The sequence below is a fragment of the Procambarus clarkii genome, chromosome 40, assembly GCF_040958095.1.
Source record: "Procambarus clarkii isolate CNS0578487 chromosome 40, FALCON_Pclarkii_2.0, whole genome shotgun sequence".
NCBI lineage: Eukaryota > Metazoa > Arthropoda > Malacostraca > Decapoda > Cambaridae > Procambarus > Procambarus clarkii.
In genome coordinates this window covers 11,322,181-11,346,548 of record NC_091189.1, presented here as the reverse complement: position 1 = coordinate 11,346,548, position 24,368 = coordinate 11,322,181, and the positions used below count along the sequence as shown (strand labels likewise).

The window sequence follows — 24,368 nt, the reverse complement described above, 5'->3', positions numbered from 1 at the left end:
AGCCCAATTTTGGCCTAAAAAGTAGCGAAAGTAGCCCAACTTTGGCCTAAAAAGTAGCGAAAGTAGCCCAATTTTGGCCTAAAAAGTAGCGAAAGTAGCCCAACTTTGGCCTAAAAAGTAGCGAAAGTAGGCCAATTTTGGCCTAAAAAGTAGCGAAAGTAGGCCAATTTTGGCCTAAAAAGTAGCGAAAGTAACCCAATTTTGGCCTAAAAAGTAGCGAAAGTAGCCCAATTTTGGCCTAAAAAGTAGCGAAAGTAGCCCAATTTTGGCCTAAAAAGTAGCGAAAGTAGCCCAATTTTGTCCTAAAAAGTTGCGAAAGTAGCCCAACTTTGGCCTAAAAAGTAGCCCAACTTTGGCCTAAAAAGTAGCAAAAGTAGCCCAACTTTGGCCTAAAAAGTAGCGAAGGTAGCCCAACTTTGGCCTAAAACGTTGCAAAATTAGCCCAATTTTGGCCTAAAACGTAGCGAAAATAGCCCAATTTTGGCCTAAAACGTTGCGAAAGTAGCCCAATTTTGGCCTAAAAAGTAGCGAAAGTAGCCCAATTTTGGCCTAAAAAGTAGCGAAAGTAGCCCAATTTTGGCCTAAAAAGTAGCGAAAGTAGCCCAATTTTGGCCTAAAAAGTAGCAAAAGTAGGCCAATTTTGTCCTAAAAAGTAGCGAAAGTAGCCCAATTTTGGCCTAAAAAGTAGCGAAAGTAGCCCAATTTTGGCCTAAAAAGTAGCCCAATTTTGGCCTAAAAAGTAGCAAAAGTAGCCCAACTTTGGCCTAAAAAGTAGCGAAAGTAGCCCATTTTTGTCCTAAAAAGTAGCGAAAGTAGCCCAATTTTGTCCTAAAAAGTAGCGAAAGTAGCCCAATTTTGTCCTAAAAAGTTGCAAAATTAGCCCAACTTTGGCCTAAAAAGTAGCGAAAGTAGCCCAACTTTGGCCTAAAAAGGAGCGAAAGTAGCCCAACTTTGGCCTAAAAAGTAGCGAAAGTAGCCCAACTTTGGCCTAAAAAGTAGCCCAACTTTGGCCTAAAAAGTAGCGAAGGTAGCCCAACTTTGGCCTAAAACGTTGCGAAAGTAGCCCAATTTTGGCCTAAAACGTAGCGAAAATAGCCCAATTTTGGCCTAAAACGTTGCGAAAAAAGCCCAATTTTGGCCTAAAAAGTAGCGAAAGTAGCCCAATTTTGTCCAAAAAAGTTGCGAAAGTAGCCCAACTTTGGCCTAAAAAGTAGCCCAACTTTGGCCTAAAAAGTAGCAAAAGTAGCCCAACTTTGGCCTAAAAAGTAGCGAAGGTAGCCCAACTTTGGCCTAAAACGTTGCAAAATTAGCCCAATTTTGGCCTAAAACGTAGCGAAAATAGCCCAATTTTGGCCTAAAACGTTGCGAAAGTAGCCCAATTTTGGCCTAAAAAGTAGCGAAAGTAGCCCAATTTTGGCCTAAAAAGTAGCGAAAGTAGCCCAATTTTGGCCTAAAAAGTAGCAAAAGTAGGCCAATTTTGGCCTAAAAGTAGCGAAAGTAGCCCAATTTTGGCCTAAAAAGTAGCGAAAGTAGCCCAATTTTGGCCTAAAAAGTAGCGAAAGTAGCCCAACTTTGGCCTAAAAAGTAGCGAAAGTAGCCCAATTTTGTCCTAAAAAGTAGCGAAAGTAGCCCAATTTTGTCCTAAAAAGTAGCGAAAGTAGCCCAATTTTGTCCTAAAAAGTTGCAAAATTAGCCCAACTTTGGCCTAAAAAGTAGCGAAAGTAGCCCAACTTTGGCCTAAAAAGGAGCGAAAGTAGCCCAACTTTGGCCTAAAAAGTAGCGAAAGTAGCCCAACTTTGGCCTAAAAAGTAGCCCAACTTTGGCCTAAAAAGTAGCGAAGGTAGCCCAACTTTGGCCTAAAACGTTGCGAAAGTAGCCCAATTTTGGCCTAAAACGTAGCGAAAATACCCCAATTTTGGCCTAAAACGTTGCGAAAGTAGCCCAATTTTGGCCTAAAAAGTAGCCCAATTTTGGCCTTAAAAGTAGCGAAAGTAGCCCAATTTTGGCCTAAAAAGTAGCGAAAGTAGCCCAATTTTGGCCTAAAAAGTAGCGAAAGTAGCCCAATTTTGGCCTAAAAAGTAGCGAAAGTAGGCCAATTTTGGCCTAAAACGTTGCGAAAGTAGCCCAATTTTGGCCTAAAAAGTAGCGAAAGTAGCCCAATTTTGGCCTAAAAAGTAGCGAAAGTAGGCCAATTTTGGCCTAAAAAGTAGCGAAAGTAGCCCAATTTTGGCCTAAAAAGTAGCGAAAGTAGCCCAATTTTGGCCTAAAAAGTAGCCCAACTTTGGCCTAAAAAGTAGCGAAAGTAGCCCAACTTTGGCCTAAAAAGTAGCGAAAGTAGCCCAACTTTGGCCTAAAAAGTAGCGAAAGTAGCCCAACTTTGGCCTAAAAAGTAGCGAAAGTAACCCAATTTTGGCCTAAAAAGTAGCAAAAGTAGCCCAATTTTGGCCTAAAAAGTAGCGAAAGTAGCCCAATTTTGGCCTAAAAAGTAGCGAAAGTAGCCCAATTTTGGCCTAAAAAGTAGCGAAAGTAGCCCAATTTTGTCCTAAAAAGTTGCGAAAGTAGCCCAACTTTGGCCTAAAGAGTAGCGAAAGTAGCCCAACTTTGGCCTAAAAAGTAGCGAAAGTAGCCCAACTTTGGCCTAAAGAGTAGCAAAAGTAGCCCAACTTTGGCCTAAAGAGTAGCGAAAGTAGCCCAACTTTGGCCTAAAAAGTAGCGAAGGTAGCGCAACTTTGGCCTAAAAAGTAGCGAAGGTAGCCCAACTTTGGCCTAAAACGTTGCGAAAGTAGCCCAATTTTGGCCTAAAACGTTGCGAAAGTAGCCCAATTTTGGCCTAAAAAGTAGCGAAAGTAGCCCAATTTTGGCCTAAAAAGTAGCGAAAGTAGCCCAATTTTGGCCTAAAAAGTAGCGAAAGTAGCCCAATTTTGGCCTAAAAAGTACCGAAAGCAGGCCAATTTTGGCCTAAAACGTTGCGAAAGTAGCCCAATTTTGGCCTAAAAAGTAGCGAAAGTAGCCCAATTTTGGCCTAAAAAGTAGCGAAAGTAGCCCAATTTTGGCCTAAAAAGTAGCGAAAGTAGCCCAATTTTGGCCTAAAAAGTAGCGAAAGTAGCCCAATTTTGGCCTAAAAAGTAGCGAAAGTAGCCCAACTTTGGCCTAAAAAGTAGCGAAAGTAGCCCAACTTTGGCCTAAAAAGTAGCCCAACTTTGGCCTAAAAAGTAGCGAAGGTAGCCCAATTTTGGCCTAAAACGTTGCGAAAGTAGTCCAATTTTGGCCTAAAAAGTAGCGAAAGTAGCCCAATTTTGGCCTAAAACGTTGCGAAAGTAGCCCAATTTTGGCCTAAAAAGTAGCGAAAGTAGCCCAATTTTGTCCTAAAAAGTTGCGAAAGTAGCCCAACTTTGGCCTAAAAAGTAGCAAAAGTAGCCCAACTTTGGCCTAAAGAGTAGCAAAAGTAGCCCAACTTTGGCCTAAAGAGTAGCGAAGGTAGCCCAACTTTGGCCTAAAAAGTAGCGAAGGTAGCCCAACTTTGGCCTAAAACGTTGCGAAGGTAGCCCAACTTTGGCCTAAAACGTTGCGAAAGTAGCCCAATTTTGGCCTAAAACGTAGCGAAAGTAGCCCAATTTTGGCCTAAAACGTTGCGAAAGTAGCCCAATTTTGGCCTAAAAAGTAGCGAAAGTAGCCCAATTTTGGCCTAAAAAGTAGCGAAAGTAGGCCAATTTTGGCCTAAAACGTTGCGAAAGTAGCCCAATTTTGGCCTAAAAAGTAGCGAAAGTAGCCCAATTTTGGCCTAAAAAGTAGCGAAAGTAGGCCAATTTTGGCCTAAAAAGTAGCGAAAGTAGCCTAATTTTGGCCTAAAAAGTAGCGAAAGTAAGCCAATTTGGCCTAAAAAGTAGCCCAATTTTGGCCTAAAAAGTAGCGAAAGTAGCCCAATTTTGGCCTAAAAAGTAGCGAAAGTAGCCCAATTTTGGCCTAAAAAGTAGCGAAAGTAGCCCAATTTTGGCCTAAAAAGTAGCGAAAGTAGCCCAACTTTGTCCTAAAAAGTTGCGAAAGTAGCCCAACTTTGGCCTAAAAAGTAGCGAAAGTAGCCCAATTTTGTCCTAAAAAGTAGCGAAAGTAGCCCAACTTTGGCCTAAAAAGTAGCGAAAGTAGCCCAACTTTGGCCTAAAAAGTAGCGAAAGTAGCCCAATTTTGGCCTAAAAAGTAGCGAAAGTAGCCCAATTTTGGCCTAAAAAGTAGCGAAAGTAGCCCAATTTTGGCCTAAAAAGTAGCGAAAGTAGCCCAATTTTGGCCTAAAAATGTCAGGTCAGGTTAGGGTAGGTTAGGTTAGGGTAGGGTAGGTGAGGTGAGGTTAGGTTAGGTTTAGGTTGCCAAACTATGTTGGCTTCTTGTTTTCCTGATCAGACGTGTGTGCCACCTACCTTTGGAGATCAGCATCTTCATGGCAGAACTTTTGTATGCGCTTGGTCAACTGCTTTCTTTACATCGATGTTTCTTTGCCTAAGTGAGACGTGCAGTGCCCTCATGGCTATGGAGTCTTGACCCTTTGCATCATGTGGCAGTCTAAATCCAATACTGGCCATTTCTTATTTTAAATATTATAAGAGTCAAATTTGCTTCCACTACCTTTTATAATTCAACATTTTAGTTAAGCAAGAAACATGAGGGGGAAAATTAAAAAAAATTTCAAAGAAATATTTTGTTCTATATACATTTTTACAACAATTACATATATTTATATCTGTACAAAGATAAACTATAATTTTTAATAAAAACAAGGTAAAATAATATACACAATCAGTGAAAGATCGTGCAAATGTTTGTTGGTCTTTCAGTTATAATTCAATAATATATCAAGCTTTAGAGTAAGGCATTTAAACAATTGGAGTTTAAAATATTAAACCAGTCTTAGTAAATCAAATATGCCACATTATGCAATAGCTCAAGTGAACTTTAAATTAATAAACAGCTGAACACCTCCAAAAAGTGATAAAAATACAGTAGTACAAATCTTGACACACGGCACATATAGCTGACATTTGCACAGATCAAAACATCTTTAGTTTAACTATATTTTTAACACATGAAGTAACTATTTATTCTTCAAAGAACCTGAGGATTAATACATTAAAGAAAAAATATCTTTACAACACTGATTAGGAGTAAAACCAGCTTTCATTGTCAATGTGGAAATCATATACTGTACTGTACTGTAGGAACAATTTTACAATAAAATAAATTTTGTCTAAACATGTACAGCATTTCTATATCCAGATTTAAAAAAAAATGGCACTTGATAAAAACCTATCTAGCGACACCATATTGTAATTCCACTAACACACTTGGAAATTCATTTTTTTTTTTACATGAAAATTTCATGATATGAGACTTGTTGCTACCTAAACCAGCAGGTGGCATAAATAAAAATGTCCTTTCCTCTTTATAAAAAAATAAAATAAATAAAAGATGCATAAATTACATGAAAAGTTTAACCTTTCATTTCATTCTTCAAATCAAATTCAAGACTGCTTACAAAACATTCAGAAGATGACTAGACTCCTCCAACATATGTTTTTATCATAAACTTTAAAATATTCTCAAAAAACACATTAAAGATAAAACATTTCAGCTTTGGTTGGATATGTATCAATTATGAAATCAGTCTCGGCACATCTTCAATTGTGCCAAGATGTAAGGAATAGCCATACCTTACAAAGCCGACTCATACTGGTTTGTTCATTAATCTTAACATCATAGTTAACAGTCATAAGATCAATAAAACATGAACATACACAATCCCCAAAATCACTTTAATATTCCAGTCACTGGCAATGCGTGAGTGTTAAATAGCTTGTATTGAAGCTGATGACCTTCAGCCTTTATGATGAGATTTACCACAAAGAATATCAGGCTGACTTCACACTGGGTGATGCTGAATTTGTGTCACATTTCGTCCTGATCCTCTGCCCTTTTTATGACCTCCAAAGCTGAACCACAGACCTAAAATTACACAAGTAAATTAAATTATTTATTTAGTTGTGGCAGATTTAAGAATGAACAACATATTCTGCATGAAAAAATTACTAGTTTGTGTTCATTACTGAATAAAATACTCAAATACTTTATTCATACTTTATATAATGTACAGTACCATAAAAGGCTCGGTAAACAAAATTTACTTTCCCGTTTTTGTTTGGTTTGAATAGCTCTTAAAAACTTAGTGCAAACAGCAGTAAAATACAAATTATAAGAATGAATATTAAATGCATTAACAACATATAAATGACTACATAAAGCTTCATTATTGATAAACCACCACCACACCTGGCACTAATGGTCAGTTGAACAAATACCGTCATCCAGTAACTAGTCGGAAGAATTTAAGCAGTCTGAAGGAAAGGAAAAGAACTCTTGAACATAGGTTACCAATACTACGGTACTAAGGAAGTATATTATGTACACAAACAACTCATGCTTGTTAAAAGATTTTCTCCAGTTTGCCAACTAAAGTAACTGCTCACTAAAGCTTCATAAAAGCATCAATTGTCAAAGGTGTTTAAGTGCTACCATCACCATAGCCATTTTTATATACAATAATGGCTTCTGTAAGCTGATCAAAGGTCTAATCTAACTTGAGGCAAGTTCATCCCACTTGCCTTTCTTTTTGCCCTCGGGTGGCTGAACACCTGAGGGAAGGCTATTGGAGCGAATTTCAGGATCAACATTGACTAGAAGTTCAGCCTGAGCGTACGTCATGGCCTGTACACGCTTGTGCGATTTGGTTGCTGTGAGAAAACATGCCAAGCTATTTCAGGTTGCTTCATGTGATTTACAATGCAGATATATGGTGAAACAATCTGAGAAAAACACTAAATATTCAATCTTAGAAAGTTTGATATACCAATCTTGTGTCCTTGAAAAACAAATATACCCCTAACATGGTCCAACACAAGTAACCTAAATTTTCAACAGACTGAACAACTTTACATGCATACACAACTCAAATTACAGGTTTAGCAAGTGGCATAAAAATCAAGTGTTGAATGTAATGAAATGCTTTCTGGGAGAAAGCTTCCAACCTTGGAAGTTCCATGGTGCACTTCACTCTGAGATCATGAACATTAATAAATACTTCGACATCTTTACTTGTGCAAGCCAACTTAACACTAGAAACAGTCTGGTGTGATCCTCAAAGCAAGTGGAGCATGGGGATAAAAGGTTGACCAAAACCATGAAAAATGCCCAGAAAGTTCAGGTAAAGAAAAAATATCTTTAATCAAGAAACAAAAAACAAAGCAAACTAGTTTGCCAATGGTAAACAATCATTTGATTTCTGGACTAGCCCCACAAGGACTCCATAGTGTACACTGTATTCACAACAGAATAACAGAACAAAGATAGAAAGGGTTGACATGACAGGAGACCATGGTCAGCAAGGAAGACAGGTTTAGAACAGGGGACAGAAAAATGCAAAGATGCATGCCCCAGGAAAAGTGGGTACCAAACCCCCATAAAAAGTCAACACCAAGATGAGAAAGAGCGAGAGGATCTTCTAAACAAGCTAATGGTACCCAAAACATCTCCAAAGTACCATTCCCTGTTAGGCAGAATAAGGGCCAACACACCCAGATGCAACACTTGGGAAACAAGATGAAACAAGTGAGGAAAAGCTCACAATGCAAGGGCAGCAGCCACATTGCTGCCTACAGAACCAAATATGTAACTTATTCATGGCAGGTATTAATGTGTATCTACACATGCATAAATGGAAATACATTTGGATATCTAAATACTACATGGTTAACTTTATGTATATACACAAGCCCAAGTTAAATAGGCTGGCTAGGAAGTCACTCCTGTTTTTTTGTGGTGGGCATCTGCCCAGACCTTGTCCTATGAGGCAAAACTGCAACTACTACTACATACAACATAAAAGGCCGAAAACCTTTTTCACAAGTGTATAGGGCCACACCATCCCTAGCATTAAACCTAAGGTTTCTGCCAACAAGACATGGTTTCCAAAGATATTAACATGATACTAAAATACAAAACACTAACATGCATTTTAACATCACGCATGATACTTTGCCACTTTTGCAGCACCACCAGCACTGCCATTCGCATGCTATTTACCAGCCAATGTGGGTAATAACTAATCCCTAGAATACAAATAAAATGGCACGGACTACAATAAATATAACCCATTGGCAAGCACACTGTGGAAAGCACTCACTGAGAAAGTATAATATGCCACAATAAATACTACCTCATTGGCTGAGAGCATGCAGTACATTATGTTGTACTAGTTCTCAATGGCATTGAGCATGAGATAGTCTCACTGGCTGAGTAGGACTGAGGCAAGTAAATTATTAAGAGAAAGCACTACCCCTTTATGGCTGTATAAGCCCTTTGAAAGGATGTGAGGATAAGGGTTTAGGAAAAAGGAAAGGAATGGTGCCAAGCCGAGTGACAAAAGGACTGAGAAAATTAACTGGATTTTCCATAATTTCTGTGCATAGAAAAACCAATTGAGAGAACAATCAGCACAAAAGATGCCTGCATCTTTAGCAATCACTGTTAAATTTTAATGTTTTTTATTCAAATGAGAAAAAGTGGAAAATTAAGGATCAGAAAGTTTTCCCGGGAAGTTCACACACTTTTCTTCCAGAATTGTAGGTGCCTTGGTATCAAATAAAAACAAAGCTGAAGTGCAGAATCTTTGAAAGTTTCTGTACATTCTATTATCTGCAGAAATTAATTGTCACTTCCAAGACTTGAACAAAGATTTAGCTCAGTAGAGTATACAGTATGTACCTACTGTCTTATTGCTAAATCTTTTATTCCAAGCAACACACACAAAGCTTTGCATAAAATATATAGCTGCTAGCGATTCGAATCTTGGTAGAAAACATTTTGTAGTGAAAGTGAATATCCAGGAATACTTTTGAGGCATGGTAAAGTGCCTTTGATGATTATCGTGCAAGTTCCTATGGTTTAATTTGTTCAAGCTATAAATTTTCACAGTAAGTAGGTGGTTCAATTGAGAAACTGGGGTGAGAGGGTGGGCCTTGCTCCAAAAAATCAAGCATTGAGTGAAAGAAGTGCCAAGTGGCACCATGGTTGGTTTCTATTCTTCATTTTCACGAGTTTGCTTGGGTGGATTGTACTTGAGGAAGTGAGGAATGCTACCTCCCTAGACCCAATCAAACTAGCTAGTGCTGCTATCTGGTGGTGGTCAGGGTAATGGGCAGTTACTAATTATGAAGTTTTAGAAAGATTTTTGGTTATATCACGGATACAAATGAGTATTTTGAAAGATTATCGAGTTGTTGGACATGTTATTTGGTGTCATAATGTGCAGTAGTGCCATTGATGGATTGATGTATGCTTTGTACTGCTGCTTCTTCCATTACTGCTAGAATAGATATTTTGCAAGGTTACTTACATAAGTGGAGTTCAAAGTTGCTCAGGCTATTGTGTAATAACATTGGTTTGGGTGAAAACAGGGCCATGGAAACAACTGAGGTGTACTGTACTGTACGAACATGTAACTACTAACACATTATTTGATTTGGGATAATGTTTCATTCACGCATTTACATGAAGTAGGTGTATACCAGCCCTAAATATAAAATCATGGCTTTGCAAAGCCTACGACTGTATATACACATTGTTATGGGATATTTCCTTAACTCAAGGACTTGCTGTACTATGAGGTAGGCATGTGCTGTAATTTCAGTGGGTGCTTAGTATGGAGTGGTGATACCCTTAAAGCAGCAGAAGGTAAAGAAGACCTGGAGGAAAAGATGACTGTATCCACAGACAACAGACACCTAGATTGTACCTGGAATGTGTTCCAAGAGTTCTTTACTCACCAAGCCTAACCCCAGGGCAGGCTTGACGTGTGATAAAATGTGGTTCAACAGACTGTTGCTTGGAGCAGCCTGCAGGTGAAACAGGCTCGCCTGCAGTTGGGACAAGGAAGGTCCAGTCAGAAACTGGAGGCACAGGTGCTGTTGCAATATCAAAGTCCAGACCCTAATCTTGGGAGAAGACGAAGTGATACATACTGTATTTCAAGTCATGCCCACATTGGCAAATATCTGGCAGGCTCAACCGGACCATCTTACACAGTAACTAGGAAAGATGAGCCTAAAAACAGTGCAATAACATATGATGGTTAATAAACTAGGTCTGAAAAGCCTGAACCTTGAAAGAATATATATATTATATATAATAAATAAATATATTAACAGAATACAAGCTTGGAATAAAGCTACAACTCTGGTACATCAGCTGAATACAATTCCCAACAAATGAACAACTAAACCTCCCCCATGGCCCTATGTCCAGGCACAAAACCCAGAAGTCCTAAGCATGCAGAGCCAGAGCAAACATTTTGAACACAGAGCAAGGAGATCAGTTCAAGACAAGCAGTCCAGCAGCAAGGCAACCAAACATGGTCTCCAAAGCACACAACCAGGAGACCCTGGGCAGACAGCCAAGGGTTCTACGTGCAAGAAGCACATAACGAGGCCACCACGCCCAGGAATCCAGGTGCAACCAGGGGCACCAAGACCAACAACCAGACATCAGGGACCAAGAGGTCAGGACACACATCTTTGGGGCTAGAACATCAAACAAAGCCCTAACAAGTAACATTTGTGGGCAACCACATAACTCTTTAATTTTGAGAATATGTGCACACAAAGTTAAGGAAACAAATTGCCCAAGGCAAAACAGGCATTCACAAGGACAATCTACAGCCCACATGGGAGCCAGCAGATAATGTACTGATGTTCCTCACATGAAGTGGGGAAGTAGAACTAGTCACTGGAATAGGATAAGTTACAATCCCCACCGAACAACGCAGGTGGGGAAAATGGAGGCCGCCTCCAAAACTGAGGGACCACTAAAACAGTGAATTAAAAAATAAACCCTAGGCAAAACCCCCAATACAAAAAGTGCTCATGAAACCCCATAACGAACATTTCTGCAAATAAACCTTATGATTGCCAAGGTAGAAGTCCAAACTTCATTGAACAGCCTCAGAGATATATTTGGTCGTTCTCACAATCTGCTCCAGAATAGAAAACCCTGAAACCAATCCGAGGCAATCTGTATATTTTAAACATACAGTACATAAAATAATTTGGCACTATGCCATGAAGCATGGAACCCCCTTAAACAGACTGTCTCAAGACTAAGCAGTAAAAGGGTGGCAGGAAGTGTAGAGAATAGGAGATCCTTATGCGAATTTCAAAACAATTCTCGACTATAAAATAAGATTCCAATGATCATTTGGAGGTGATGTCAAGTGGTTTGATATGTTTTTTGTCTTATAGTGAGCAGTGTCCTTGGAAGCAGATTGAGGTATGCCCTTCCACTGCTTCTTTCCCTCTGACTATGGAATGAATTTGCAAGAGTACCTTATCTCTGTAGGACTCAAAGCCTGGCATGCTGCTGTGATTTTGGTGGACCTAATGCCATAACTCAAGGAAACGACCAAGAGGGCCTTAATCGGAAAATACAACAGTTGTCTTTCCGCAGCCTATGCAAAAATGTAAATAAAACTAACAAATTCAAGCTTGATTACTCACTCCGCGGTCTCTTCGGCCTGTTCCTTTGGTTGCGAGCAGCAACTTTAGCAAGATGTTTAGCTTTGTCTGCCACAACAAATCCTGCGCGTTCATCTGCAGCTACTAATTCACGTTCTCTTCTGTAACCATAAATTATTGTAAGGAAATTATGATGTAAAACTTGTAAACAATAGTGTGTCATGGAAGAGTTACATACTGTATACACATTATGTACTTTATGTATTATAAAAGTATTTATTTACAGCATTTACCATCAACATACATGTTAAAGCTCCCTTACCTGAAGGCCTCCATCCATTTATGTTTTTCTGCAGCAGTTTTACATGAAAAAACATACCACTTGTTCTTTTCAAGACTATGGATCTTCCAGGCATTATGAACACTGATGTTTAGGCTGGAGTCTGAAATTGGAAGAACTTTGTTAACCCTTTGCAGACTGTATTTCTGAATCCTAGTGGGTTAATCCAAACCCTCAGGACTGAATTTGTAACATTTTGTATTAAAAAGTGAGTGTACCTGACACACACCATCTGCAGTTCTAATACGCAAAGCCTGAACATTAATAAATGAAATAGTTACATAATTATACAAATTAAAATTTATAGTGGCGAGTTGCAACCTAGCAGTTGCTGGCTACTTCAAAGAATTTGTGAGAGTTACTACATGTACTGTATTAAATGCTTTTCAATAAATACTATACACCTTAAATAACCATCAAAGGTTAAACAATTTTCACAAGATGTATGTACAAAGCAAATATTTGTGATTCAACAACCTACTTCAATGCGTCCATGAAATAATAGCAGATAATTTAACAGATTTTTACCCACACGACTGGTATGACTTCCACGCATAGAATTGATGTTTTATAGATGGGGAAATGCTTCTGTCACGGTGAGGAATGGGCGTGATTAAATAAATAATGGAAAAGGTTTGAAACAGCTCATACATTTAGTCATTTGACTGTAGATAACTTTATGATATTGAAAAATCAACTTTCAACCCTTGCCTCGGCCCAGCCTTCCCTGGAGGATCATGATCAGCCAGGATATTGTTGCTAGGCTAATGCAACCATCACAGCCTCTCTCACCTGCCACCACTTGGAGAAATGTTCAAATTTTCCTGGTGAAGTGATGAACACTTTGACTTCATAATAAAATATTTGTATACAGTGCTGCTTTGAAATAATCCCAGCACAGTACTTCAGAGTCTGGCCCAGTTTGTATGTAAGTAAATAAAACTATGCAATGATCTCCATGAAGCTGTTAAATACTGTATACAATATGTAATTTAACTTCATCTTGCCTAAATCTAGGAAACCTAGTAAATAATAAATTATCACTCCTTCATTGTGTTACATGTATGTATTTTAACATCAGTTCTGCATTTATATATGGAAAATTGATTTCCTTATAAATGCTATAAATATTCTATCTTTATGCACTAGATTTAAACTAAACAAAGCTGCCAAAGAAATATAAGAAAATTCATTTTCCCAGAGTGGTAGACGGTTGAAATGAGTAGAGTGAGAAAGAAGTAGAGGTCAAACCCATTAGTAGTTTCAAAGTGTTATACGACAATCCTGGGAAGACGGACCACCATGAGCGTAGCTCTCATCCTGTAACTACGCTTAGGCAATTACATACATGAATTTTGTATATAAATAGTAGTTAATATACTTTTGGGAAATTTAATTTACTTCTTAAACGTAAATATTAGTAAATAAAATTTTGGTTATGTATTATTTTACAAACTCAGTACATGTTATAAAACATTTATCATAAACATACCTTTCCCATCTGACAGATCAACAATCTCACACATGTCGAGATTCAGTCTCCCTCTGTACACAAATGTATTCCGCTTGAGAAGGTCTCGCTTGCAATATACAAGCTGATGATCAAATAAGAAAAGAGTCACTTCTTTAGGCCAGGATCCACCAGCTCCTTTGGTAACCTCTCCCTGGTAGATCAGCTGCGAGCTATCTTCAAGCAGCTCAGGCCCCTATACAAGAATAAATATTTATTAAACTTAAACATTTTATCATAGTTTTCCAATGTTGGATATTGGGAACCTGTTTGGCATGTCAAGGTCACCAAGCTAGTTAATGACCAGACCAAATGATGACAGTAAATGATATAATCTGGTTAACATTTTAGACCATCACATCTTTTTCAGGTTCATTGCTCACCTCCCAACCTTCGACAGTAATCTGCCACGATGCAATCTTCTCTAAACATTCCATACGCCGTTTTCGCTCGTTAACAAGAAGGGCCACATCACGCATGGCTTCCAATGCTCCTTGAACGCTGGTATAGTCTGGATGATCAGGCTAAAATGAACAGGAAAAAACATATATTTAAATATAATTATGCTTTGTATCAGAAGTAACATATAGTTTAATAGTTCAGAATCTAGATGAGCTGGTTTTGTCTTTTTATCAAGAAATAGATATTAAAATTACAGTACAGTATATTAAAATCTGGATGTAAATTAATATTTCTACCTGTATATCCTTTTCTTAATATATTACATGAAAAGTTTGATACAACTGCCCCAATAATTCATACCTGGAAGATAACTGACTGACAAACAACTGCATATAAATTAGTCATATTCTGAAATACACAGGCACAGTATTTAAATTTTGTGCCAAGTGGCTAAGAGGTTCCAGCACTAGGCTCCAGTCTAAAAATACTGTACATACATTTTACAGTAAGCATTTATTATAGTATACCTTTGTATACTTCAACAGTTCTTGCAGTTGAAGAGGATATTTGCAGATTTTCTGCACTGGAGTTAGTAGAAACCCATCCAAAGATATGTCAATCATTTCTTGCAGAAGTCGACAAGCCTCAAAAAAATGAATGTATTTTTGGTGCTGGTAAAGTTCTTGTAGTGATGACATTGCAGCAGGGTGATTATTGCAATATTCACTGTATATTTCAAATTTCTCTCTCTGGAATAGGAAATTTATTTTTAAGTAAAAACACAAAATATTAGAAGTTTAATTCTTTATGGAATATGTTACAGTTTAACATTTGTGATTCACTAAGAATGATTATGTAAAATATGCACTATGTAGTCATTATACCATATTTACTGAACGACTCTGTTAGTATCCAGAGATGTGTGACCCGGGAAAACCTCGCCTAATTACCTTTGTGTGTTCACCCCACATCTAGTTATGCAATGTTTATAATGTCAAATATATGTAAAAAAGCACAAGTAAACACTAACTAAACTATGAACCTCTGGTATGCATTGTGTTTGCCTATGCATTAATTCAGCCCTGAAATTTCATATCCTCTCTCAGTTTGTTTTGAAATTGTTTATTGTACAGTATTTCTGTCTGTGTTTCCTGATTGCTAAAACCATCAATTTAAACCTTTGAGGACTTTATGGAATCCTGGGCATTGTGAAGTAACCAGTGACTAACTGGCCTTTTGACATTTCTGAATAACATTATTTTAATTAATTTAACTCACATTGCGAATGAAGGCAGCACCAATGCAAGACTTGTGGGGGTCTTGCCAATCTATACACAATTCTAGTTCTCTAAGGAAGTTGCTCTGGAACTGATACAAGGCCTCCATGTTACCAAAGATGGTGGATATTCTTTCATCACTGAACATATCTGGTCTCTTTCGAACTTGCCGCAAGTATCCCTGGATAAAAACAAAAAACAAATGTAAAGTACTATTAAAATGCATTACAGCAATGGAATAATTATTATTACAAGGATTCTGATTTTCCCATTCTAACTATTGTACTTTAATTTATAAACACTTATAATTAACAGATAATAAGACATCTTACTGTACCTTAACAACATCTCTTAAATGTTTTACAAAATCACGCTCAGTCGATATGATTTCATTTATGACATTGGTTCGGATTTGATCATGCGACAAACCAGAGACGCTGAGCTTTCTAACTGGCCCCAGAATTCTTGTATCATCATGACTTCTGGAATTTTGATGATCTTCTTGATTCACAAGTATCTGAAAACAATTGTGAAATTTTATTGGGCATCTTTCTTTTTAATTACAAATTCTAGTTGGTTCAAGCAAGTGTATATATATGAATCTCCATTTACTGAATTGTACTATTGTACTAATATTCACAGCAACATTGCTTAAAAATTATATTAATATGATCTACATTGACTCTCAAGAGCTTCTTCAAATGTCTGCAATACAATATGTAAGAATGTTCAAACACTGATGACTCTATAACATTATACACTTCAAACACTATACAGTAATTACCAAGAGTTAAGAAATCTTGATAATTACAGGTACACAAATTTAAAAAACACAATTTGCCTAAATTATAAAAGGGAAAGTTGTATGACAAGCCACAGGTACTTCAGATGAACCTTCATTCATCATATTTATACACTGTAAGCCGCCATCTAAAGGCTAAGAAACTTAAGTTCCCAAAAGAAGCAAGGCAAGGCATCAAAAGATATATAGACGCACTTGACAACCTGATTTTGTTCTATTCAAGATCATTTTTAGCATGTTCCATGCACTGTATTGTCAATGTGGTAGACACTTGAAGTAAAATTAATCTTATTTCCTATTTAACATTACAATAGCTATCCACCAATATTCTGGATGAGGTCAACAAGTGAAGTGAAAAAAAAACTGACTTACCCGTACAAAGGCAGCTGGGAACCATCCAACCCTGTGACTTATTCGACCCCACCACCAGTCTTTATCACTTGAATCTATTACTGTGATCAGGTCACCAGCCTTGAATACAAGCTCCTCAGAGTCTAATGTCACATGGTCCCAGAGAGCTTCTGCATAAACGATCATGTCGTCATCCTGAAAAAGTAAACAAATTTCAGTAAGGTCTTTTATGCAAACATTATTAGTGATGTATTCATTACAGGCATTTGGAAACAAATTATGGCCTGTATGAACAGTAAATATGCACAGCATTTAAGTATTTAAAGTAAAAAATATAGCTGGTAGGCCTCTTTTTACATATAGCCAGCCTACAGTCTGAAAAGTCACAGATTCTTTCACTTCCTAATTGTTGAAAGTTTTACACTTCAGCAGGAATTATATACACTGTAATCCATTTACAGTACACGAGGTTCAACATTTTCTCAGTAACAATACAACTAAAGAACAACTGAACCTGAGTAATTATTTCTCCTCCTGGGAGTATCTTCCCCCCCACCTGGTAGCTCCCAAGGTACCCACCTAGAAACCTCCAGACATTGGGTACCACACCAGGCTCTATGATTCACAAACCTCGGGTCCTAACTCACATTAGGGATTTAAGACTTGCTTGAAATGCTGTGTGTATTAGTGGCTTTGCAAAAATGTACCAATTAATCACTAAAACATGTACTGTAAATGCATAATCCATTGTTCGTATCCTGAATTTAAACTAGTAAAAATTAACAAAATACTGTATACAATCTCTCTTTAGATCAATTACCTCTTTCAAAACTATTTTACTCAAAAGGCCTATTTCAGAGTCAATTAACACAAGTTACATTACCATCGGTCAAAGTATAAATTATTTATCGCAATGAATTCTAATCTTTACCCAAGGTAAATAAGCTACTTTATGTTTCTGAAATTCGATATGACAAAAGTAGTGTTATGTTACTATATAACAATTATGCTTCTGTAGTACTGTACATGTATAGTTACATTAAATACATTGTGGCAAATGTTTCATCAATTATGCTTATGATAAGAAAATATTAAGCACACAGTATTAAGAATGATTTGAAGTAGTTTAATAAAAGATACAGTTTCAATATAAACAATACATACGAGAAAATATTATATACTAATCTTTTCTTGATCCCTTACTGAATATCTGAAACTAATTTCATTTTTTCAGTCGCCTCCATTTTCAACTGATTAAAAAGTTAGGCTGGATTGATGCATTTTTTGAGGACTAAGAGATTGATATAACCCACTTAACTTGTCTTAGCAAATAAGAAACAGCAATCATGGAGACAAGTCCCTCCTGTTCTTATACATACAGGATAAAACCAAAATGAAGTTATGTTGAACATTTTTTATATTAATAATTCCTTCAATTTGATAAGTACATAAAACTAACTAAATATTGCAGAATTTTAGCAAACATGCTAGATGTTAGGGATGCAGGCAAATTTGCCACAATTTACTGCAATTCATCAATGCTGAAAAGCATTTGTCAGTTTTCTGAGCATTTGGAGAGTTCATTATTATGTTATCTTCTATGTTGTTGTCCCAAAGATGGAACCTTGCAATACAAAAAAAATTCCCAGTCACTTTAATTTCCATTTAAGTTGACTCTTTGCTTTCTTCATTTTAACTATTGGGTTGCCTAGTATTTTTCTGTTTATTCCATGTTCTTGCAGTTTTTGTGGCAGTCTTTCATGCGGTATCTAATCAAAACGTTAGAGAAGTCCATTCATACTACAGGTACTGTACATCAATTGGAAGTCTTATATGAATAATTGGTTACTGTTTAAATAAATTTAAGCATATTAGTTAGGAAGGGCTTTTTTTTTTTACAAAACTATGTTTATTGCTTTTACTCGAGTGTGCACCAAGATGAATGATTTTCTCCTTTCTGGTTTTCTTCACGTGTCTAGGTATGTGACATTAGGCTGACTGGTCTATCTGCAGAATTTTTAATGCCAGTCTTAAAGATATGGGCAACAGTTGCATATTTCTAATCTAGGGGACTTTCCCTGGGTCTAAAGCTTTCAGTGGTAGATAGTTCATTGGCCAGTATCTTTATGATTTCAGATTGAATTCTAGCCACACCTCAAGCTTCTGATTCTTTTAATTTATCAATGCTCTTCCTGATTATTTTGCATGTAATGAGGCTATCCCTTAACTCGATTCTCTTCTGCTTCAGACATCTGTGCGGGTGTTGGGATGTTTGATGTTCCTAGTGTGAACACCGATGTAAAATATAAAGTATTGGTTGTCTTTTTATTGTCAGTTATAACTTATAACTGATATATCATCCACTCATCCCTCATTGTCCTGTCTCCACATTATCTTGCAGCTTAACTTCATACAATCTTCACTAATACCTTTTTTTGTAACCCAAATTAATTTGATTCATTGCTTTCAAATAAATCCTGAAATTGCACAGGTAAACAGCAGTTGTACAGTAACTTCAGCACTATGGAAAACACATCTGATTGAATTTCAGACTTCATAATGGGGGGCCGACATTTAACAACACAAATGTGGCAGTGGAGCCGACCTCAAGTGGCTTACTACACTCCCAACACAATTCAACTTGTTAAGTTGGAAGAGGCGAGCCCCAGTTTTTGGGTGTTAGCCTCTCCCAAAATCATCCCAAAACCCCTAGTTTTGGGATGATTTTCGTCGTTCTGCGTTGTACTTTCTCCAAAATATTACTCCTTTGTTTATGAAATGCTGTATCCTAAAAATATATATTTTTAGTTTTATGAAACTAAATAATTCTGCATCTAAAATTGTCTTAGTATATGCAGTACTGTTTATTAGATACTGAATATAAACTCATATCAAACTCTTACTTAAAAAAAAAAATCCACTATTTAAATAAATAACTTTTGATAATCAAACTAGATAGCAAATCATCGCAGGTGACAGCATGAGATAATATATTAGTCATGCAATAGGAAGTGAAATAGTTAACTTCTTCCTTTCATGATTAACTTTTACAAATCCATTTCGGTACAACTATCATATCTGTTCACATTAGAATATCATTACGTAAGAGAGAGAAAGCCTGTAGTGAGGCTATTCAAGGTGCCCCTAGCCAAGAACAATGTTAACACAATTATAAACAATATACTCTTACCTCATCTAAACTTCTCTTCAAATCAGTTCTGAAATCCTCTGAATCAGAGATTCCAATCTCATCTTCGGAAGTGATGATGTCGTCATTGAGAATGTTTCCGGCCGAGGGTCGTCGTTGTCGCCTATTGTGCGCGTGTGTGGGGCTGGTGCACTTGTGCGAGCTGGGGCTCTCATACGCCTTGTCCAAGTCTAAAGGTTGACTAATTGAACGACGTAAATGTGAAGACCCTTTGCTTCTTTTAAGGCTGAAGAAAAACACAATATTCTGTTATGAGCTGTTGTAAGGCATGTGTTTTTTAATCATTAAAATATATATAAAGTATATATTATATATATAAAGTATATATATATATATATATATATATATATATATATATATATACCGCTAACAAATACCACACTTGCCTCTTTTTTTCCATATCGACTGCAATTAATTACAACAAATATTCAATAGTGATTCACCGGCCGCACAATATTAATGTCTGATGCAGGGTAGTGGTGGAGATTATTCACACCAATTACACAGCTGTGGACCTCAGCACGGTAACAAGCTTTGCGACAATCGAGGCAGATTAAAGCGAGTATGAATGAGGAGTCGAGACAATAAGTGCTTTACATTCGCAAAATGTTCTCATTATATTCCATTGCACATAGCGGTGTTTCATTGTATATAAGAGTGTTTTATAACTTGTTTCTAAATATATTGAGCCTGGCTACACAGGAATAACAACTGATGACGTATGTATTTTCCTCGAGCTGGGCTTCATTCACGTCCTCTGCTCGAATCTCACCTCTATAAATGTTTCACCCACGTACTGCACACCCGTTCTCGCAAATTCGTAAAGTCAATATTGACTTATTAACTACGTGCATAGGTGATATACTAAACATAATAGATACCCTTAAAAAGATTCATAGAAAACACCGACCTTACCTAACCTTGTTAGTATCTTAAGATAAGCATCTTATTGCTTCGTAATTACAATTATTACTTAACCTATACCTATTATAGGTTAGGTAATAATTGTAATTACGAAGCAATAAGATGCTTATCTTAAGATACTAACAAGGTTAGGTAAGGTCGGTGTTTTCTATGAATCTTTTTAAGGGTATCTATTATGTTTAGTATATCACCTATGCACATATTTAATAAGTCAATATTGACTTATTAAATTTGCGAGAACGGGTTGACTGCACATACCAATACCTGCAAACAGAACCTAACCACCTAAGTTAGGCCTAATCATTCAGCACATTCTAGTATGCAATGATATTACCTAACATTTTTAAGAAAATACAAATTTAGAATATGCAGCACATTAATTTTGATGAATTTTAGGATTAGCCACCGCCTGGAAGAGCCTAGCCCGAAGTCATGCAACCTGTTTGTTCTCATGAAGAAAATACGGTTACGGGAATGGAATGAGAATGAATTCATAATTCGTATTATTATCTACGCTCTATACATGGTTAGGTTAGGGTTTGGTTAGATTTAATAACGTTGGTTACGTTAACAGTGTATTATTGACGATAGTGTGAAATATGGAATTCGAAAATATTTCATTGTACCCGATAATTCCGTTTACAGAAAATCAAATTTTTCAAAAAAATCATTTTCAGCATATTCTTTTCATATTTTATATTAACGATTTATAATACAATAAGTTCTAACTTGAGAATAATCACTGTTTAGGACAAACGTTTAGTTGCCAGGTTACATGTAGACTATTACTGGATCTGTTGACCAGACCACACACTAGAAGGTGAAGGGACGACGACGTTTCGGTCCGTCCTGGACCATTCTCAAGTCGATTGACTTGGCCGATTGACATTCTCAATCAACTTGAGAATGGTCCAGGACGGACCGAAACGTCGTCGTCGCTTCACCTTCTAGTGTGTGGTCTGGTCAATATACTTTAACCACGTTATTGTGACTCATCGCCTGCATATTACTGGATCTGTAATATGCTTTCAGAGCATCACAAATATCTAGATAACTATCCAGGTTATTCGAGGGAGGTGTGTAGTTTGTCATAGTAATAGATTTGCTCTGAGGACGGGCTCCGTCATATTGATACTTTAGGCTTGTATCGAGGTTGCCCCGAGGTTAAACTATTGACCCTCTCCAGGGTGCAACCTCACAACAGCTGCTCAACTCCCGTATCTATTTACTGCTAAGTAAACAGATGCATTAGGTGAAAGGAAAAGTTCCCAATCATTTCTGTCCCACTCGGGAATCGAACCCGGGATCTCCGATTGAGTCGAGAACGCAGCCGAACGAAGTACTTAACCTGCTCGCACATGATGAATATGCAACATTGTCACTAGACAATTGGTCAATAAACCCAGACATTATAAGTGTGAAACTCAGTGTTTTCATAAGACATACAGATAATTTCGTTTGTTTTTGTAACTAGCGTCAAACATTGTTATTTGCTTAGCTAAACGAACTAGAGGGTTCAGTTCCTGAACCGATTATGTGCCTCTGTAATCCATTACACCACCGCCCACGGGATGGGTATGGGGTGCATAATAAAGAAAGAAATTGAATTGTTATGAGTATATTGTAATGAAAATAGAATTACGCGTAAATTTGCCCTGTTGGCTATCTTTTGACATATATAGAAGAACAAACTGAATCTGTAATATTAGACAAACTGAACAAATCACACTACATAAAAACAGGATGTGGATCAGAGACAGGAGTGATAAACAGGACAGGGTAAGACAGCCCGGCAGGTGTGTGAGAGAAATGTTGATAATGAACCCACAAATCTGAAAATGAAGAAACAACAACGATGTTTCGGTCCGCACTGGACAATCATCAAATCGAGAAAACATGGGGTAAACTAAGAGTTAATTTCATTATAGAAATGAATTATATAAATGATAAATGTAATACTAAGGTATTTACAAAGACATGTGGGATTACACAAAACAAAACTGCTTGATAAGGAGGCTTACCTTTTAGACCGGTGTAAAGAAGCAGTGTGTTGGGGAAGTCTATGGGCTGGTCGGATCTTGATAGGCTGAGGAGTAGACAACTGTCGTGAGTAGTGGAGACAACTGCGGCCTCCAGTGCCCCCTACATCACTGTGGGTCCGACGCACTGCTCGCGGGTTCCCGTCTCGTAGACTGCTCCCACCGTCATCGGCGAAACTCGCCTGAAACCGACAAATTATACATCAAAGTAAAATTACACAAGTAAAACAGTACCTTATAACTCATTAATAAATATATGATGATCAGACACGGGAGACATCTCCCGTCACGCAGGGTGCAGTCGCACCTCCACAGATCTCCAGTATCAGCTCTTGATACTGGTAATGGCTCAAAAGGGCCACCACTTACGGGCTATTCATGCCCGTGCCACCTTTTGGGTGGCTTAATCTTTATCAATCATATGTTGATCAGACCACACACTAGAAGGTAAAGGGACGACGACGTTTCGGTCCGTCCTGAACCATTCTCAAGTCGATTGAGGTGGTGCACGCAAATAAATATATGGGTAATATTAGTAATGCCTGTCTCTAGGTCTATGCACGGTGGAATCTGAGAGTACAAGGACACCTACGAACAGTGATAGTGCTGTCTATAGTGCTATCAGTAATAGTATGTCAGTGATAGTGTTCTGCTGTCATTAATCTAGTATATTCTAGCCTTGACCCAGTTTTCAACAGGTCACTGATTACCTTGAGAACGTCACTAGCATACACCTTTACTGTTGATAATACAATACCAAGCACCTGGCACCATACAAGTACTGCTGAATACCGTTGTACTGAGTTCCAACTTCAGATCGATATAAGCGCCATAACTGTTTATACGTACGAATAAACTGAGGAGCAGCAGTCAATAGATTGTTAAAACACTTTAAACGATGTTGAAACGTTAAATTGAGAATCCCGTGAAACAAAGTGAACTTGTGCAAAAACATCCCTCTTCTTTTTTAATCCTACGCTTAAAACAATCCAGAGATCTTACATCTATGTTACCTGGTAAAATAGACGTTGTTGTTGTTGTTTTAGATTCAGCTACTCTGAACAGTAGTAGCACGGCTATGGTGAGCCCGTAGTAGACTTAACTGGCACAGGAGCGGGGAAGGGGGGGGGTAATATGGACGTAATTTGTTCAATAATTCAATTGCTTTATTTCCAAATAATTACAGCGACGTTTGAAAGCCTCACTGACTGGAGACATCGATCCTCGAAACCACTTGAATTAAAATATATATTTATTAATAATTACTGCGTATTTCGTCCTGATTGTGTGGTAATCCTCTATCTGATAGTGCTCCACTTCTAAGCAGATGCTGAGTGATAAGTGTGAGTCTGATCTTGTCGCAAGTACACTAAATGAATCTGAAATTGAAATAAGTTTGAGGTATAAATGCACACGAAAGAATAAGAGCCTTCATAGCTCAGTGGCTAGAGCGCTGGTCTAGTAAACCAGAGGCCGGGAGTTCGATCCTCCCTGAAGGCAAGTGGATGTAATTTTTTCACAAGTCGAGTCTGACCTTAGGCCGGGCTCGGGGAGTAGAAGAAATCCCAAATCCCTCTCCAGGTAGCCCAAGCTGTTCTTACCTCGTTCAATACGTGTTTATATATATTTAAACGTCACAAAACACAAACTTTTGTGACTAAGTCCATAGACATAAGTAGCAATAGAGAGGCTACAAGTAGACGTTCAGACATCAACAAAATTTTACAATCTTTCTGCAAAGTTCTTTTATCTCTCCAGAATATCATCAATATTTCCGTTGTGGCACATCCAGGCTATTTGTTCAGGAACAGTCCTTATCTCAGTACGCCTATATACATTAATCAGCGGGCAATCAAGATCATACTGGGTGAGGGTGTGAGACCTTAACACACCACATAGTTTACACTTGATGTCATTATCACTAACACCTGTCCAATATTCCCAGTAGTACTGCATTGGTAACCAA

The 24,368-nt window shown here is 37.5% G+C and overlaps 1 protein-coding gene and 1 non-coding gene across 5 annotated transcripts in view; one reads left to right on the top strand and one right to left on the bottom strand.

Annotated features, from left to right (window-relative positions):
- Window positions 1-4,675: 4,675 nt before the first annotated feature.
- LOC123757888 (Rho guanine nucleotide exchange factor 3) overlaps window positions 4,676-24,368 on the bottom strand; it is a 116,336-nt gene continuing 96,643 nt past the window's right edge. For 3 of the 4 annotated variants that reach the window (XM_045741805.2, XM_045741807.2, XM_045741808.2), the window contains exons 2-13: window positions 22,385-22,584; window positions 19,422-19,665; window positions 16,253-16,426; window positions 15,416-15,595; window positions 15,080-15,259; window positions 14,329-14,550; window positions 13,783-13,923; window positions 13,382-13,595; window positions 11,872-11,992; window positions 11,592-11,710; window positions 6,648-6,776; window positions 4,676-5,991 (exon numbers count right to left, since the gene is read on the bottom strand). In XM_045741805.2, the coding sequence (XP_045597761.1) occupies window positions 5,909-5,991; window positions 6,648-6,776; window positions 11,592-11,710; window positions 11,872-11,992; window positions 13,382-13,595; window positions 13,783-13,923; window positions 14,329-14,550; window positions 15,080-15,259; window positions 15,416-15,595; window positions 16,253-16,426; window positions 19,422-19,665; window positions 22,385-22,584 (2,007 nt within the window). In that variant the 3' untranslated portion in view covers window positions 4,676-5,908. The remainder of the gene's footprint in view (window positions 5,992-6,647; window positions 6,777-11,591; window positions 11,711-11,871; window positions 11,993-13,381; window positions 13,596-13,782; window positions 13,924-14,328; window positions 14,551-15,079; window positions 15,260-15,415; window positions 15,596-16,252; window positions 16,427-19,421; window positions 19,666-22,384; window positions 22,585-24,368) is intronic. The other variant, XM_045741806.2, reaches the window with a different exon arrangement.
- TRNAT-AGU (transfer RNA threonine (anticodon AGU)) lies at window positions 23,830-23,902 on the top strand. Its single transcript has one exon. It is a non-coding gene; the product is annotated as a tRNA-Thr (tRNA).